General features: G+C 39.6%; 1 protein-coding gene across 1 annotated transcript in view; it reads right to left on the reverse strand.

Annotated features, from left to right (window-relative positions):
• Nucleotides 1–13,283, reverse strand: part of LOC104528213 (opsin-5) — a 30,569-nt gene extending 17,286 nt beyond the window's left edge. The window contains exons 1-2 of the mRNA XM_010172149.1: nucleotides 13,163–13,283; nucleotides 3,662–3,867 (exon numbers count right to left, since the gene is read on the reverse strand). Of these exons, the coding sequence (XP_010170451.1) occupies nucleotides 3,662–3,867; nucleotides 13,163–13,283 (327 nt within the window). The remainder of the gene's footprint in view (nucleotides 1–3,661; nucleotides 3,868–13,162) is intronic.
• Between the last annotated feature and the right edge of the window lie 4,340 nt (nucleotides 13,284–17,623).

Genomic DNA, 17,623 nt, shown 5'->3' on the forward strand with positions numbered 1-17,623 from the left:
AACATATGGGAAGGATAAAAATGTCCTGACATAGCTTTTAACTAGAAATATAGTCAACGGAGGAACAGATGGCTCTTGGTCACTGACTTACATTCTCTGACCTGAACTTTACTATATGAATCAGTTTACTTACTGATAATATTACCAGAGGCAAAAAAACAAATGTGCTAGAGACTGACTGTCCTCTCTCTGTCCAGATCAGACCTAAAACACAGTGGTAGAGCAGGGAAGGGATAAACAAGAAGTGAAAGCAGAGTCCTAAAACCACCCTTGGAAACCTGTATCTGTACATAGCATTCAGTGAGGGCAGCATTTGGATACAGATCTACTATGCAACCTCATTCCTGAATGAAGAGCTCTGTTAGACCTCCTAAAAGAAAAACAACATTTGATATGGGGAAGAATAGTGGTGTTTCTTCCATACAGAGGAAAACAGGAGCACACGTATCTGTCCCATTCAGCAGGTACACAATGAGAGGTCCTCTTAGCTGGAGATACATCTTTTGTTATGGAGAGTTTTCACAGACTAGCCTGTTGAGAAAGAGAAGTAGTATCTGTCTGTCTTCTCCCCACTCCCTCTAACTGAGCCAGCTGAGTATGGTGAACCTTCATTTTAAAAACTATTACCTGAGGGCACAGAAGAAGGCCTGATTCAGAGGAAAGGAAAATATTTATGTGGATTAAGTGAGGTGAGCTCATGAAAGTTCTTCATAAACAGAAATGACAGGCTCGCTTGGGAAAATAAAGTTTCCCTAAGCATACCTGACAGCAGAAGCTGACTGATCAAATGAAATGGACAATGACAGAAAGCCAAGTTAGGCCATCCCCTGGACTTAGTAAATGAACCATGCTGAGGAAAAAGCCTTGTTCATGTGTACAACAGTCAAAATTGCCATCTCAGCTACTTGCAGAAGAGCCCGAGTGCAGTGAGGGGAGCAAGAAACACCAACTTTGGAGAGCTGTGACAGAAAGTGTGGGCTTTACCTTCTTAGCACTGAGCTTCTCACTCCTCACATTCCAGATGTGAGACCCAGTTCTCATTGGACTATGAATGTATCATGTTTTATAAATATCAAAAACCAAGCAATCAAAACCCTACTGCTGTTCAACATTGTACACTTTTAGAATGTTCTTTGTGCCGGCTGTTCACGTGTACACAGAAACATTCACATCTTTTTCATGCACAGAAACTTCCTACTATTTCTGCATAATATTCTTCCTAAAATTTGCCATGCTACTTCCATAAGTTACTTTTCCATCACTGGCTTCTGTTTTGTCAAGCTTAATAATCAAGATAATGGATGCCAGGGTTCATGGTTTTTTTGAGACATCCCCCCCCTCCCCCCCCCAAAGAACAAAATCTTGAAGAGGGCAGGAATCCTACCTGTTGTTGAATATATCCTGATTTTCACTAGACAAGTCACAACTGGCTCAACCACTCAGCAGGTCACAACCAATTCAAACTATTAATTTGGAGTACCAATTGACTTTTTCACCTTTCCATGAATTTTTAGTTAGTATTAATGCAGTATCAGTTCCTATTTGAAATTATAAATGTTAACTTTTAGAGCCTACAGAGGATTATGAAAGCAGAAAGTTTATTATTTTGCATATCAGAGTGTTTAGAAAAGCCAGTGCATTATCAATGTCCTGAACAAAATCTTTGGATCCTAAAACCTTAAAACTTTGCTTGATACCCACATTTTACAAAAATGGATGCTGTTTAAAACCAGGAGATACAATTAAAATTACTTAACACACTCTGACAAACAAACTGTCTGGGTACCCCGAAAATGTTATGGACAGCTTCTCTCCTTGTAAAGGCACTTCAAGCACACCTCTATCCCATTAAGTTCAAGGACATCTCCATCCCAGTCTTTTTATATCTGAAAAAAAAGCTGGATCATCATAATGAGACTCTAAATAGCTCAAAGTCATCCAAAAGGGGACTCCTAGGCAGAGGCATTGCAGGAGGAAGCTGTAAGGCTGCTGACAGAAGAGTCTCACGCAGATCAAGAGTTATGGACAGGGTATGCCATGAAGTGTCGATTCCTGTGTGTGCTGGTTTTTTACAGCCCTAAAAAGCAGCCATAGCACAGATGGGGCTCTAAACTATACAAATGTGTCAGTGGCTTCTCAGCTTCTAGAAGAGCTTGGATTGGGGAGGTAGAAGAGTTGTTTAAAGTTACCTCTTTCAACCACCTTGATTGTAAATGTTAAGTTATGGAACAGATCTCAGTTCAGGATTTCACACCGAGTGGCTTATCCTGTCTTACTTAGGAAGTCTGCAGCAAAGCTGGAACTGAACCTGAAGGTCCAGATTTGACCTTTCCTTTCTTAATCATAGCTCCAACCCTCCTTGAAATACAGGGCAAAATAGGAGTCTGTTTAATTCTGACTCTGGATATAAATTTACAGTTTGCAAGTATGGCGTTGTTTATCTGACAACTTCAAAGATTTCCATTAATTAAAAAAAAAAAAAAAAAAAAAGAGGTATCCTGAAAGTTTCTCCTCAACAGACATTAGATTGCAAACATAGGTGTTCTCATTAGATAAATAGTGGGATTTTGTTGAGGAAATAATTAGCTTCATTTTGATAAATCCTTTTCTGCCAAATGGCTATAGACACATTTTGAGTAAGAAAATAAATTTTTTTTTAGATAAAGCCACAGCTCCAAGGTTAATCAGAGTGTTCTGTGGGAAGTCTTTCTCTCTGGGTAAACTAAGTCTTTGTGTTGAAGGGGAGGTGACATGAGCTGTAAAAATGTTTTCATCTATGTTATAAAATAGTTCAACTTTCTCTTAAAAAAACTCCCACTAAAATAAAAAACACCAAAACCACAAAAAAAAAAAACCAACCAAGAAAAGAGGATTATTTCTCTCCCCCTTTTCCTTCATCATGATCTTACTTCTACTTTGCTGTAGGCAATCCTGTCATTTTCAGATTTGTTATTCCCTCATGAAACAGACACTCACACTAAGTATTATCTTTCTCACAGATGTTACCGAAAGCACCAGGGAGCCAGGCTTGTACCTGTCTATCCATGGGATGTATTTATATTCTGTCTACGCAGGTGTGTTTCAGAATTAGCAATAACATTTTCTCAGTTCTCCAGCAAAAAGCTGCCTCTAAGTTCAGGGATGACTGTGCAATAAAGTCAACTCACCCATCCTACCACAAACCCCAAACCAACAATGAATTTAGGGGTAAGACTGAGGAGTAACAACTGATTTAGTACAAGTAGTTGCATGCTAAAATATCAGCTATACCCAAGTGCTGTGTGCAGACTTTGCTCTACACACCTTGTCAAGTAGGAGTCTACATTGCTTTAAGTCAAATGTTAGACAATAACCAGGTTGACTTTTAGAGAAGCTGAAGACAAGCATAGCCTACACCTTAGCTTTCCAATGTTAGTGGGAGCTATGACATGAAGTAAAAAAAGTCAAACTAGTAGAAACTATTGTGAGTATCTTAGATAGAAAAAAATCACTGAATTAGTCAAAACCTGATAAAATACACAGATTTATGAAACCATTGTCCCTTTGGAAGGTCAGTCAGTATTTCTTATCACTCTTGTGGCCCTGCCTGGCTATTTACATAGAGCACTTACACAGAAAAAGCTGCACCTATTTTTTGTAATTAAGTGTAATCCAGTCTTACCTGGCAGGTCCATATTGAAGTGATAATGAATCCATCATCTCTGAAGACATTGAAGATTTCAATGATCCCCCGTGAATAACCAAACACGGAGATACTAGCATCTGATACTGCCAGGTTAAATGTGAGGTAGTCAGTGGGCTGCAGAAGATGTCTTTGTTTATACAGTACAAAAATCACAACGCTGTTTCCAAACCAAGACAGCCAACCTGGGGAAAAAAAAAAATTAAAAATCCATGAAATCAAAATGCAAATAAAGCAAGAAGCAGTTCAGTGTGTAAATGTGTGCTTTCTCTTCTGAAATTACCTTTTTGTTCCACTGGAAACAAATTAAGCTTATCCATCGGAAAACCTATGCATGCAGCCTTTTCAAGTAGCTGGGTACTCTTCAGAAGCAGGAACAAATGAATAACTCTGGCAATAAAACAGAACAAACACAAAGAGCTGCTGCCACCTCCAAGATCCACCTTTTGAAGGCTTGGGGGAAGTTTTTTTTTTCCCCCCTAAATGAGCAGGTGAAACTCATGAAACGTAACTTGTGGGAGAAAAAAGGAAGGAGGAAATATTGGTAGAGTGGAGCAGATACTACAAAAAATGTGCCAAAAGCTGCAGCTGTTTAAGCACATTGTCTACAATAATGGATACCAAAAGTAGCCTGGGAGCTGCTTTACCAGTCCTCTCTCAAGAAGTGCTGCCTTTTCCAGGTAATACAATGAAGTTTTTCCTCTTAGAACAGTCGAGGTTCTGCTTGCAGCAGAGCCTGTCCCTGATGGGAATATTTTTCAGTGATACACCTGTTAATCTAGATGAAGAGAACATTTAGAACAGACCTTTCAGGAGCTTTAAAGTATTTTTGTGTTTATTTTAAAGAAAGTTGTGCCCTCTCTTACTCTCCAGGAACAGAGATGCCTGACTTGTACATGTGTACTTACATGAAGAAAACAAAAGGGAAATGGCTTTAAGTCTGGTGAAGGTTAGACACTTACTCTGTTGGAGGGACCGAGAGTTTCTAAATGTGTGTGGCTATTGCCCCATCCATCAGTGTAAGACCTTGGTAGGTTGCATCTCACTTTTTGGAATTATATAGACATGTAGAAATTTATGACTTCTAACAAAATATTTACTCATAAGTGTCAGGCTCATTACAGAAAATGGGGCTTAGCCAGCGAAGGGGACACCTCCAGGGTAGCTACTGGCGTGGAGCTGAGCAGCAGGTGGAGCAGCACCCAGCTCCCTCTCAGCTCACATTTCCACCCCCCAAACCAGCTCTGCTGCTGCTGACATAGGTGGCCACACTTCACTTTGGCAATGTGGAGCAAAACACCACTTCTTTGAATGCCTGCAGCCTAGGACAGGTTTCGGAACCCAGCAGCTAGTGGTTTTGTTCACCAGAGTTGATACCAGGGTACAACATTAACTACCAGGAGAAGGAGAAAAGCATTGATCCATCCATCCAGGCAAAAGCAGAAGATAGCCCAGAGTATGAGTGCTGTATAGTACAGCAAGAAGTGAATATATGTGCTGAAGAGGAACGTGACATGATGGCATTGCACAACACCTCTGGATATTCAAAGGACTTCAGGAGATGAAAGATGGCTGATAGATTTAATGTAATAGCAAGAGGGCAGCTGCCTTCCTTCAGGAAGCATCAACAGTCCCATGTGTTGAGGACCCAGCGCTTCTCTGCCAGGCTGCCTCGGCTGGGAAGGGATGGGAGGAAATTGCCTGCAAATCTCCAGGCCATCTGGGAGTATCATGAGCTGAAATACCAAAGAGCAGGGCGCTTGTTCTCCAAACAGATTGGGTACTCACTACCTGATGAGGTGCTCTGGGTAGTCTGGAGGGGGAGGGAAGGTGGTTGGTGGGACAGTCTCTGTATGGCATGATGATCTGCTTTTTCTGCAGAGTAATTTCCTTTTAATAACGTCTCTTTGCAAAACTGCCAAGCTACTGCTGCTCTGGCTTGCTTAGCAAATGCACATGGTTTACTAAAGAGATTTTGAACTGCTAAGAGCTGACGTGTCAGCACATGGTATTAACCAGAATAGATACACTGAGATACATATATCTATATTATATATATATCTCATTAGAAGGATAAGATCACAATAATAAATACATCTTATTCTGACCACTAGGTGACAATGTTTCTTAATCAAATTTCGTTTCCAACCACTGCGTGCACATTAAGTCAGAAATTGTACCTGACTTTTTTCCAAGTCTAGGTATTATAAATAGGCATAGCAAGGCCCTGGAGGAGGATGGGTTTGGGAATGCATCAGGATAGTCTGCAATGCAAATATGGTAGTTGTTTCGTGTACGTCAACTCTACCTTCTGTCAGGCAAGGTAGTTTTCAAAGCAGTCGGTATGGAAATATTTCCCTGTTAATATGAAGACATAGTGCTAATCATAGAATCATAGAATGGCTTGGGTTGGAAGGCACCTTAAAAATAATCTAGTTCCAACCCCCCTGCCATGAGCAGGGACACCTTCCACTAGACCAGGTTGCTCAAATCTTCAACCCACCTGGCCTTAAACACTTCCAGGGAGGGGGCATCCTCAACTTCTTTGGGCAACCTGTTCCAGTGTCTGACCACCCTCACAGTGAAGAATTTCTTCCTAATATCTAATCTAAACCTACCCTCTTTCAGTTTAAAGCCATTTCCCCTTGTTCTATCATTAACTGTCTTTATGAAAAGTCCGTCCCCAGTTTTCTTGTAGGCCCCCTTCAGGTACTGGAAGCTGCTATAAGATCTCCCTGGAGCCTTCTCTTCTCCAGGCTGAACAGGCCCAACTCCCTCAGCCTATCCTTGTAGGAGAGGTGCTCCGGCCCTCTGATCATCCTCGTGACCCTCCGCTGGACTCATTCTAACAAAATTAATAAAAATTAAAATGGCACCTCCTTCATAAGTAGAAAAATTTTGTCAATGCAGTGTAATGGATAGGAGGGCTACTCTTAAACTGCCAGACGTGCATTTCCTGGGAATATACAGGTCAAATTCCCCTTAGCCTGGACAGTAAGGGAGTTTTCAGTCAAAGTATCTTAAGGAAGAAATTAAGCAAAACATCATGTGAAACAACAATACACTTTTTAGATGGAGGCAACAGAGACACAGTATTTGTGATCATTTTTTGAAACTACATTCACACACCGAAGGTGGGGATGAGGGAAGCATTGAGGGAGATAAGGTTACAGAGCGAGTATGACTTCTGCAGGTAGGCACAATCCTTTTAAACAAAGCAGGTGGAGAACATGCACTGGCATATCCAGTCCCTAAAATGTCTGATCTGTCTGGGTAGTAGAGCATATTAATACTGTGACAAAAAAATGGAGGAATACAATTCCTAGTAAGCCATGGAGTAACAAAAACAATGGTCACATCAAAGTGCTACCAACTACAGCAGGGACTGTGGGACACTGGATCTCTGCACCATCAGATAGATAGATGTGCTGGTCTGGGGTTGCCGACTATTGACTGAGTTGTGATGTTTTGTTTTGTTTTTTTTAAAGATCAATCAACTCCAAAACAAAAAACAACCAAACCCAACCAAAAGAACATCTCAAACCAAACAACCTCACACACCATGCTCCCAATCCACCCTCCAACTCCCCAACCCTGACAGCACAATAAGAAAAAAAGTTGAAAATTAAATTCACTGCAGAGGAAGCACAGCAATAGTTTTGACACTCTCAGTAAGGGCAGGGATCTCCTCGGCTCCTTTGCAGGCAGTATGTGCCTCAAGGTAGATCACAAACAGATCAAGAGCCCAGAAAGAAATCTGTGAACTTCGAAGTGCTATAAAACCTTGGTGTCACCAGGTGGCATCTCAGTAAAACAGAAGATAGAGAAGAAACAACTGAAAGAGTGAGTTTAATTTTTGCAGGTTGCCAGCAATATTTACTCACAAGAGTATACAGAAAAAAAAAACCAACAACCCAAACCAACCCAAACACAAAATCCAACCCCAGCATCCAAAAGTAATCCTGGTGAGGAACAACAGGTTCCAACTGAGATCAAAACACGGCTGAGAGAGAATAAAAATAGCAGAGAGGAAGAATCTGAGCACTTCTACCCAACATATGGTTCAGAGAAGAGCCATCACCTTTCTCCCATAAGCTGTAAAGTTGTCTGATATGGGCTGCTCAGCAGTGAGAGATGCTGGCCTGTCTGAAGTGGCAAAATACACAGATAACACACAATTACTGAAGTTTGTTAACACATGGCAGGACAGAGCAGCTGCTGTGAGGCTGGCAGTATCAGAGTAGAATAGGTTAAATGAGTGTTGATAAATGCTAAATATTGAACAGCTGAGGACCTTTGCTCCTCAGACACTCACAGAAAAGTACTTGGTATGACATTTGCAAACATTGGGAGGTAGGAGGAATAGGATGTACAGCAATATTTAAAATGTGGTATTGCCCTTATATAATTCAGGAGTAATCCTTCCCCTGGAAAAATACCCCCTAACAGGGCATTTTAATCCACTGATATAAAAAATGCTCCACAAAGGAGGCTGGTGCTGTTATCCATGATTTCTGGAGGAGGCACAGGAAGGCTTCCAAGCAAGCTGGTGGTAGTCAGGAACCGAAACCCTATCGACAATAGTCTTGTATCAGTGTGCTGTCTGCCAGCCCATGCAAAGAAAGCACTGAAAACGCAGGCAGCAGGAGTGACTAAGGATATTGAAAATCACTCTGCTGACAGTGACTGAGAACAGTGAGATCGTTCAGTTTTGGGAACAGCTTAGAGGGAACATGACAATTTTACAAATCAGTCAAGCCCGAGCATCCTGACATACCCTCTTTTTCTCTTATGTACCTGAGATGGTCTTTGAACAAGCAATAAACACCTGAGGCTGCATGCAGTTTCATGGTTAACATTCAATTTATGTTTTTGCAGAGTTAAATTTGGTACAAGAGAACTGATAGCTCTGAGCTGGTCATCCACATTTCCAACAGATGACTGCATCCGTGCCCAGCTAAGACAGGTTATTGTGCTTTGTGCTTAGACTTGTTCTTATTAGACATTGTTGCATGGCCGTTACTTGTAAAATCTGACAAGAATGAATTAGAAGAATGGGTGTTGCAACTCACCTATCTACAGTTTAAAATATACAGGGAGCCTTAAGTGGAAGAATTCAAGAAATGAGAGCAAAAGGAGGAAGCTCAGCGTCACAACACAAGCTACGCTTTTCCCTCAGCAAATAACATTATCTCTAGGACTGAAATTGGACTGAGCATCTAGATACAGAGGCAGGAATGAAGTAAATTACAGATTCAACTACCTATATTCAAGCATAAATGTCTATCTGAAGAGGTTTGCTGTAAAAGATTTTCAGACTAGAAAACATTATTTAAAACAGTGATAAAATCTAGATTGCAAAACTGACATTAATTATGGCAGCTGTCAAATGACCCTGCTCTGTTTTTAGTCTTCACTGCTAATTATACATACACAATATCATATCAAGGGCATATTGCCAATTCTGGCAGGAAGGAGAAGAGCCATCATGTTTTAGACTTGACAAAGCGTGGAGAGATTATTTGTTCAATAAATGCGATCATTTTGTGGATGAATGTTTTGTGAATAGCTTGTTTCCTTTCCCACCTTCTCAGACTTATCTGTCAAACAGTGCCCCAAAATAACAGTCATTTTGTCACTTGTCAAATAACAGTTTACTGTTACCATTTGGAAACGTGTGCCATTTAAAGGCATGTTTGGGTCTTGTGGTCTGTTCCAGTTTTCTGATGGGATTGGTAATGCTCTCGGCATGCTTTTCTGATATAAGTACTCACAAAAATCAGAATTTGTTCTTTAACAAACATTCTCTCAGACTGACTTAAATTTCCTTTTATGCCAAGCATTCCTTCTAATAGTCCCAGTTAATTGTGAAACTAGGGGAAAAAGAGCACAGAACAAATTATGTATAAATGCAGAAAAGAACAATTTACTTAAGAATTCCAATTATTAATTATGGAGAAAAAAATGCTTCATTTTTTCCCCGCATAGGTCTAGGTTTGACTTTGCTAGCTACTACGGACAGTACTTTTAAATTGCACCTAATGATTTAAACTACAAAAGGATTTTCCATAATACTATACCACTTAGGGCAAAGGCAAAAAGGGATCAGATGTAACGCGAGCAACAGGACAAGCTCTCCCGTCTGTTGAAGATAGCTCTGAGCTCATGGAAGGGAAGGAAGGAAACAGAGCACTGCCTTCAGAAAGGGGATGCTGACACTACAGCCAACCTAACAAAGGGCACTGGCAGCTATTGCCTGCAGCTCGTCCCTCTAAGCACACCATGATGGCTCACTGCTATGGGATCGGCATTACATTTTTTCCCCACTCTGCTGGTCCCTTGGCCAAAGTGTTAGCAAGGAGAATGATGGTACTGCGACTTGGGTGGCAAGAAGCAATGAAATGATTTTAAAATCCACCAGCATCTGCAAAATGCACTCTTGCACTTGGATGCTGGATTGCTTGTGATGTTAGCGTGCAATACCTATTCCAGCATGGGCTGTGAGCTCAGGTCTCCATGCAGTATTCTGGGAATCCCTCTACCTGGATCTGACAGCCTGGCTGGTGTATGACATATGACACACACATCAGTGCCCTGTCTATCACATCTGACATCCATGCTACCTGTGACATGTGGGAATTTCCAGGAGGGGAGATGCAAAGAGGCCTCATCTCAGCAAAAGTTGGTAGAAGATGGTTCTTGGATATTCACATCCTCTGACAAGATGTGGAAAGACTTGGCCAAAGATAGTTGGGTTTTTTGGACTTTATCCTGCAAAGGTGAAGAGATTCAGTGGAACCCCATCTTCTGGGTAAATGCTAACACCAAACACATACATCCTGTAGTGTCAGAAACATATGTCAGAATTTGCAAAAAGCTGCACTGGCATACTTAGATTCATGTAGCAGTTACAGAAGTGTAACCACTGAAGCTGTTTTCCAAGGCATCCAAAATCCAAAAGTATGATATATTAACATCTTTGGGAATTTGTGTAAGGAAATACTCATAGACTCCTGCAAATGCAGGTCTTTCCAGACCCCTAAAGAAACACAGATACGGGAAGGTAACGCATGGACTGGCCTTTGTCCTCTGCTTCCAGAAGGGCAAGAGGGTGTCTGCATAACAGAATATTTGGTTTTGTCACATCACTGCTCCCCAGATGGACTGAATTATTGGCATACATAAAACTAATAGCTGTAAATGTTTATGGTTGGTGCTTGCAGAAATACGGCAGTAGACCTTTGTGGAGAAAAAGAGACGGGGACTTTTCTGATTTTTTTGTATTATTAGCAGGGGTTTTTTTCAAAAGTTCCTATTGCTAAAAGGTATAGCTACCTCCATCACATTTTAACCAGATCCACACTACACTTAACTTGGAGTAGTGCTATTACTGGTTATAAATGCTCTGTAAGAAATGAAACTTGAGTTTTGAATCTGGAGGTAAGTTTCAAGAATAGCAGTTATGACATGCCAAGCACTTGTAAGCTTGGCAGAAGGATCTGGAGCAATCAAAACCCAATAGATATACAACCTAAAAGCTCAGGCACCTACGTACTTCAAAAAGTATATGCTAGAAGATACAGGGTCACAACTGGGAAACAGGAGAAGAAAATACCTCTGTTGGTCGATTGATGGAAAAAGTTTGAAGTACCAGTGTGATGCCTGGGTAACACTAGGAGGGAGCAGTAGAGATGGGGAAGTGTAAATATGAATGGTGATGGCAAGACCTTGCTTGGATGCTCTATTCAATCATGGCTATAAAACAAAATTTTAAAAAATAATAAAAAAAGAAAAGAGTCCAGGTTGGAAAAGACAGTGTAAAAGGCTGCTAGGATGAAATGCTGGGACGACAGGAGAAAGGATATTATGAAAGAAGAGAAATAATAAACAAAATCAACCAAACAAGCAAAAAACCCCTCTCACTTGTTTAATATAAGAATACAATAGTTGACCATAGGGTATGATTGTTCCTTCAGGAACAGAGTGGCCATAGGACATTAACTGCAGGCAAAAAAATATTTCAATGAAAAGGAGTGCCAAAAAGGGTATAAAGCTGGTGAGATCATTTTTGCTAAGAATTTAGAGAAAGGCTCCTACCCAGAGAAGTAAAATCAGGAACAGACTGTCAACTGGAAAAGCAGTAGCAACACCAAAAAAACCCTGGCCAGTTATATGAGGGAGCATGACTGCTTTGTAAATGAGATTATATATTATCACAGCAGGGGACTGGCCTTGCTGACCTAAGATGTTCTTTCTCATCTTAAGTGCAACTGATTAATTCATTAGCTGATGCTGCAGCCATTCATGAAGGGATACGCAGATGTGAACAGATTGGGGATAAATTGGAACAACTCTGATTTATCTTACAGCCAGTCTTCTAATTAAGTCTTCTAAGAGAGAAGCCATACATTTTTCTATTAAAATCTCTGTTTTTATTCTAAACACCATTTTTTTCCTCCCTAGTTCCTACAGGTAAAAAGAAAGTCTCATGTAAACATATTAAAATACTTAGCATTTTACATTGTAACTTCTATAGACCTTTATCAAACATAAACTGAGGGCTAGTAAGCTACTTGCAATATGTGATAAACTTAGAAAAGGAAAAAAATATGTTTAGATCAATCATTTAAAAACAGAAACAATTTGTATATGCTGTTTAGAAGAACAGATTTAATAAAAATTATGTTTTCTTGTATTTTCCTCTGAGATTTTACAATTGGAAATTCTGATTACCTCGCAAACCTGCATTCTTTGAAATTTCATAAATTTTCCCTGTATCCTGCAATGAGTCTGCTCCAAATTTTTAAACAAAAAAAATTGTGTTGGGATCAAAGTGAGTTTGTGTTGGGTGACATTTTCAAACCCTTATTATACACTTGCAAGAGCTGTCTTGCAGCAGAACTAAAATAAAGACATGCTATTGTGACTGCTAACACAGGATAATGTTCTTCTAGTACTTAGATCTTTCATAGATCCTGTTTGAAGAAGTTTATTTCTAGGTACATCTAAAGTTTAAAGCAAGAGCAGTACAAATAGTTTAAAAAAATATTGAAAACTACAGAACCATATTTTCTGTCTCTGCACGAGGCAGTTTTAGGATGCCAACTGACAGTCAGCAGTCAAAACTCTGGAAATCACAGAATATTAATTCAGTGCTACTGAGACACGAGAAGACACAAAAGTATCATGAACTTCTGATAAGGTACTTTTTTTATCTTCCCACATACTAAGTTTACTGAACATTAGTTAAAAGTTTACAGGCTTGACTATTTTTTTTCTTCAAGATTTCAACATTGATTATTAATCTTTTTTTAACAAAAGAAAGCTGTACCTCTTTGATCTTGTAACAGCTGAAAAAAAAAAAAAAGTTGCATTTTCTAACATCCTGTTCCATTAGGGATGAAACCTAAATGGATTGCTATGAACTTCATACCAGACTCTACTTAGGAGCTTCCTTTCACATCCAAGCCTAGTACATACCTAAAGCCAGTAGGTAGAAACCTATGATAGTCTCTCCTTGCTCCGTTATAGCTGCCTCTCTGCTCAGAAAACTCATGCTGTTGTTCTTCCAGGGTGCCTGTGGAGAAACCTGGACAGACATTTTCAGCGGAGCTTATGACCCAGAAATTGCCCTTTTCCCAGTATGTCCTGGTGAAATAAAATGGTCCCAGCTTTTTCCTTAGTTTCAGCTCCCTGTATTCAAGGGACCTGTTCAATGAGACTAATGATCTAAAGAAGGAAATCTCAAGGGACAGGAGCTTTGCAGCCTTCTGACTGGTTCTTCTTCACTAATCCTATCTATTAATACAGCCTGTGAATCTGTCGCAAGCCCAAGACAGCAGATTTCCTTATATCCTTATTACTGCTACATGCAGAAATATTTAATGAAGAATGTGTACCTGCCAAAGAGACAACTTCCTTTAAAATGGGGTGATACTACGTAATCTATAGGCTCAAAGGCACGCCCACAAACATAGTGCATAACGGTGTGTTGCTAAAATAGCAGTACTTTTGTCTTTTTGTCTTCACTGAAGACCAGTAGACTTTCAGTTGAAATTAAATTGAGGAAAAACATCAGACAGATTTTTTTTTTTTTTTTTTTTAAGAAAAAAAAGGCACAGTAAAAAATGACAGGGAGGTGTTGCTGCTTGAGAATGGGACTTTAACATAGCAGAAGAAATCAGCCATACAGTTACTTTACAAGTAAGATAGTTGCTCACTTAAAAAGAAGGAATTTTTTTTTGTTTTTCAGCCTGTACTGGAAATCATCTGAAGTTCTTCGAATCATATTTTTATATGGCTAAACACCTGCCAATCTTGTACACTCCAAGCAGAGTTGGATTTTCTCACATTGTTGAAAAACAAGATGTCATCTTTTTGAGGAGACACACTATATGTGATTTAAGTGAGTCATTTTGGGGTATTTTTAGTCTTTAGTGAAGGATCAATGACTGTATTTCAGATATAGCCTCTCTTATCAATCAGACTGTAGTAGTAATTAAAAAAATTTGAATCTTAATTAATTCATCTGGAGCAGCAAAGTTTTCCTTTTCCTTTTTCACCCTCACAGTAATGAAGTTTTTCCTTAGGTTTGTGTGGAACTTCCAGTGTTCCAGTTTTTGCCCATCGCCCCTTGTCCTATCACCAGGCACCGCCAAAAAGTGCCTGGCCCTATCCATTTGGCCCCCACATTTCAGATATTTATAGACATTGATAAGATCCAATTATTGTGTTCAATATAGCTATGACTGCCCCTTTCTTAAATACGTGGGAGCTATAGGCTGGCTCCACAGAAGGGACATAGGAAATGCAAAAGTGCCTTGAGAGACTGGTGCTGCTGCTCCTGGGCAGGTTTGGGCATGGGAGGAGCGAGTCCTGTCCGTGTGCAGCGATGCCTGTTTGAGCCAGACCTTTTAGTCCTCCTGCAAACTGCTCTCCTCAGACTTTTGAGGAAGGGACTGCACAACCAGTATGAGGAGACTGGGGTCAACACTGCACACCACCCTGCCACCTGAAATATAATGACCTTACTGATGCAAGTAAAAGCAGAATTTGGATTTTAAGACCATCAGGAGGCCGCATTTTGAAGTCTAACAGAAGCTGAAACTTCTATGGCACATATAAAAGAATAGACGAAATTAATATTCATGGCTGCCCCTGAGGGTTTAACGCAGCTGTTACTGGAAAGTTAAGGAAGGAAGAAACCTTCTGAAACCACTGGTATCTCAGGATACCTGATTAAAGTGAGTGATGAAATGACTGGGTTATGATATGACAGGTTAATAAAGCCCATTTTATGGATATTCCAAACCAACCAATGGTCTCTGAGGCAGCAGGCAAAGCCGATTTAGGGTGGATATAAGCCAGCAAGTATCCCTTATTTTGTCTACTAAAAATGTGCAGCAGCCTTGTGATCCCTCCACCTCTCTAAACACTTTCAAAGTGACATATATACCAGCACAATAAGGCAAGTATCACAGCAGCATCACTGGCCTGAGAGACAGGCTACTTACATTAGAGTTCAGTTTACTGACTCTTTCCTGTACATTGTAACTAAAAAATAATAAGAATTAAAATTTATGTGACAGGAAACATATATTTCTAACAAGCCTGTGTTTTCCCTGACGAGCACCAAGAATGAGGCAGTTGCTAAAGGCATGATTTTGTCAGGAAGCTAGTGTTAAATTCTCATGGCAGTATTTTTGCATGAGACCTGTTGCACATGGATTAAAGAAAGGGACAAAAGAGAGACTAGGCAAAAGGAAAAATATGCAGAAGGGATGGGTTACAATAAACCATAAACAGATAGACATTGGCTCTGTGGAATAAAAATACAGTTTTGTCTCATGAAGGTACAAAATTTTGTGAAATTTTATAGAAATAAGAATCAAGGGGATTTCAAAGCAAATCCAATAGTATCTTAGTATGAACATGTCTGCTTAAAATTTTTTAAACACATTATTTTAATTTCCACTTTACATTTTTCCTCACAATATAAAATGAAAAAAAAACCTGTCAACATCCAACAAGACACCACTTAGTTTTGCAAAGAATAATCATGAAATGATGAGTTATGCCTATGGATTTCATTGAGGTAGCCAGAAAACACATTTCATATCAATAACATATTTTTTCCCAAATCAGATCACATATTTGTTCACAGCTTCCAAGAAAATACATTTGTTGATGTGATTTACACAGAGGCTTTTCTGACTCCCACTGAATTAAAAGAAAAAAATTCCTATAAACAGATCAGGTCAGTAATGCTTAAAAAACGTCAATGGACGAATGGGAATGATTGTGCTGGCTCTGTGCCACTTGCAAGAGCTTACCTGTAAGAAAGCAAACCTGAATTTGCTTTTCGTTGCTGAAGGTTCAACTGGTGGTAACATAGCGACCTCCAATTTTACAGCAGAAAACCACATCTGAAATATTCAAATTGAAGAGTGATCATAATGTGAAACATGTTTGACCATTTATTCTTCAAAACACACGTTTAACCCTAGATTGCTCCCTCACTGTGACATTTTAACATGAAAACAAATGCACTTGATGCATTCTCTAGTCCAATGTCCAAACCACACTTCAGCTCCTGTGTTAGGTTGCTTGCCAAATTCATTTAAGAAAATGATTACATCATATAATTAATGTATTGTAAAATCCATGCTTCTGCCATGATTTTAATGGAGTTTAACCTACTTTGCTTCATATTTTACTTTTATTCTCATCAATCTTGAAAGTTAATGCTTCTCTGAGGAATTGTTCTGTAGCTTGCGACAGATCTAGAAAACTACCTGTCAGAAAAAATGCTTGGTTAGCACTTATTACTGCAATATACAGTTTGAAATTAATTTCTCAGGGAACACTGTGTTTAGATTGATGAAAACAGACTATCTTGCAGCTTCAAATATATACTACTTTCATATTGAAAGATGATTCAGGAGAAGGGAAAAACTTACTGCAGATTAGGTGGCTGAGGCTTTGTCTTATTTAAACACCTTGCTCTGAGCTGAACTTACACTGAGTAGGTTAGATGGTGCTAAAGAAAACTAAAACCCTCTGGGTAGCTGAATCAGTTCATGAGAGATCACAGTGAAGAGCAGGAAGTCCTGCTTCTGAGATGACAGAAAGAGTTTCCTAAGGAAGAGAGGAGCCAAGGAACTCTCAGCAGTCACTAGGAAAGAGTGGAAATTTGGCTGGAAGGCAGGAGTTTCTCTGCAGCATGGGAGAGTTCAACATTTGAGCACTTTTATTTCCAACCTGTTCTCATGAGTTGCACTGATTTTTTTGTATTAAAAAAAATGTTATTGTAGTTCCTGCTATAGCAATGCTTGGCTTTTTGGCTTTAAAAACCTTCCAGTCATCCTTGGTAAGCTCATTATAGTAGCAGGTTTAGACAAACTTACTTCCAAAGCAGTGCCCAACTTGGTGTCCTTTCACTGGGGCACTTCTACTGTCTGTGTTGCAGCAGCTTTTCAGTGCTCCAGTGGAGAGGGGAGCCCAGTTAGAGTGTCATTTTCCCCCAAATATGGGCTTGCATCATATCATATACCTGCAATCTCATGCCGAATTAACAGACATTGCAAATATTTGGAACCATGAAAACTGAAGAAGCTCCCACTTATGAACAGGATCAAAACCCAAGCTACCCTTCACAGTCAGTTATGTTCAATATAGAGCATGCTTGCTGCTTGCTAAGAGTAAATGACATTTTATTTAAAAAAATACTGTGAACAAACTTTTTGTTTTTAATGAGGTGAAATTAATTCCTTAGGTGTTGGTTCAAAAAGGCAAAATGTACTGGGTTTTTTTCTGCTTAGCAAACTCTGAAGTATGCTATAAGAGGCAGGTGCACTGAATGAGCTGTCACTTTGACTCATGTGAAGAAATCACTCCCTGCAGAAAAGGCAGAGCAAAAACCCCAACATTTCATGTTTCAGC

Source organism: Antrostomus carolinensis, unplaced genomic scaffold (assembly GCF_000700745.2).
Source record: "Antrostomus carolinensis isolate BGI_N321 unplaced genomic scaffold, ASM70074v2 scaffold13937, whole genome shotgun sequence".
Taxonomy (NCBI): domain Eukaryota; kingdom Metazoa; phylum Chordata; class Aves; order Caprimulgiformes; family Caprimulgidae; genus Antrostomus; species Antrostomus carolinensis.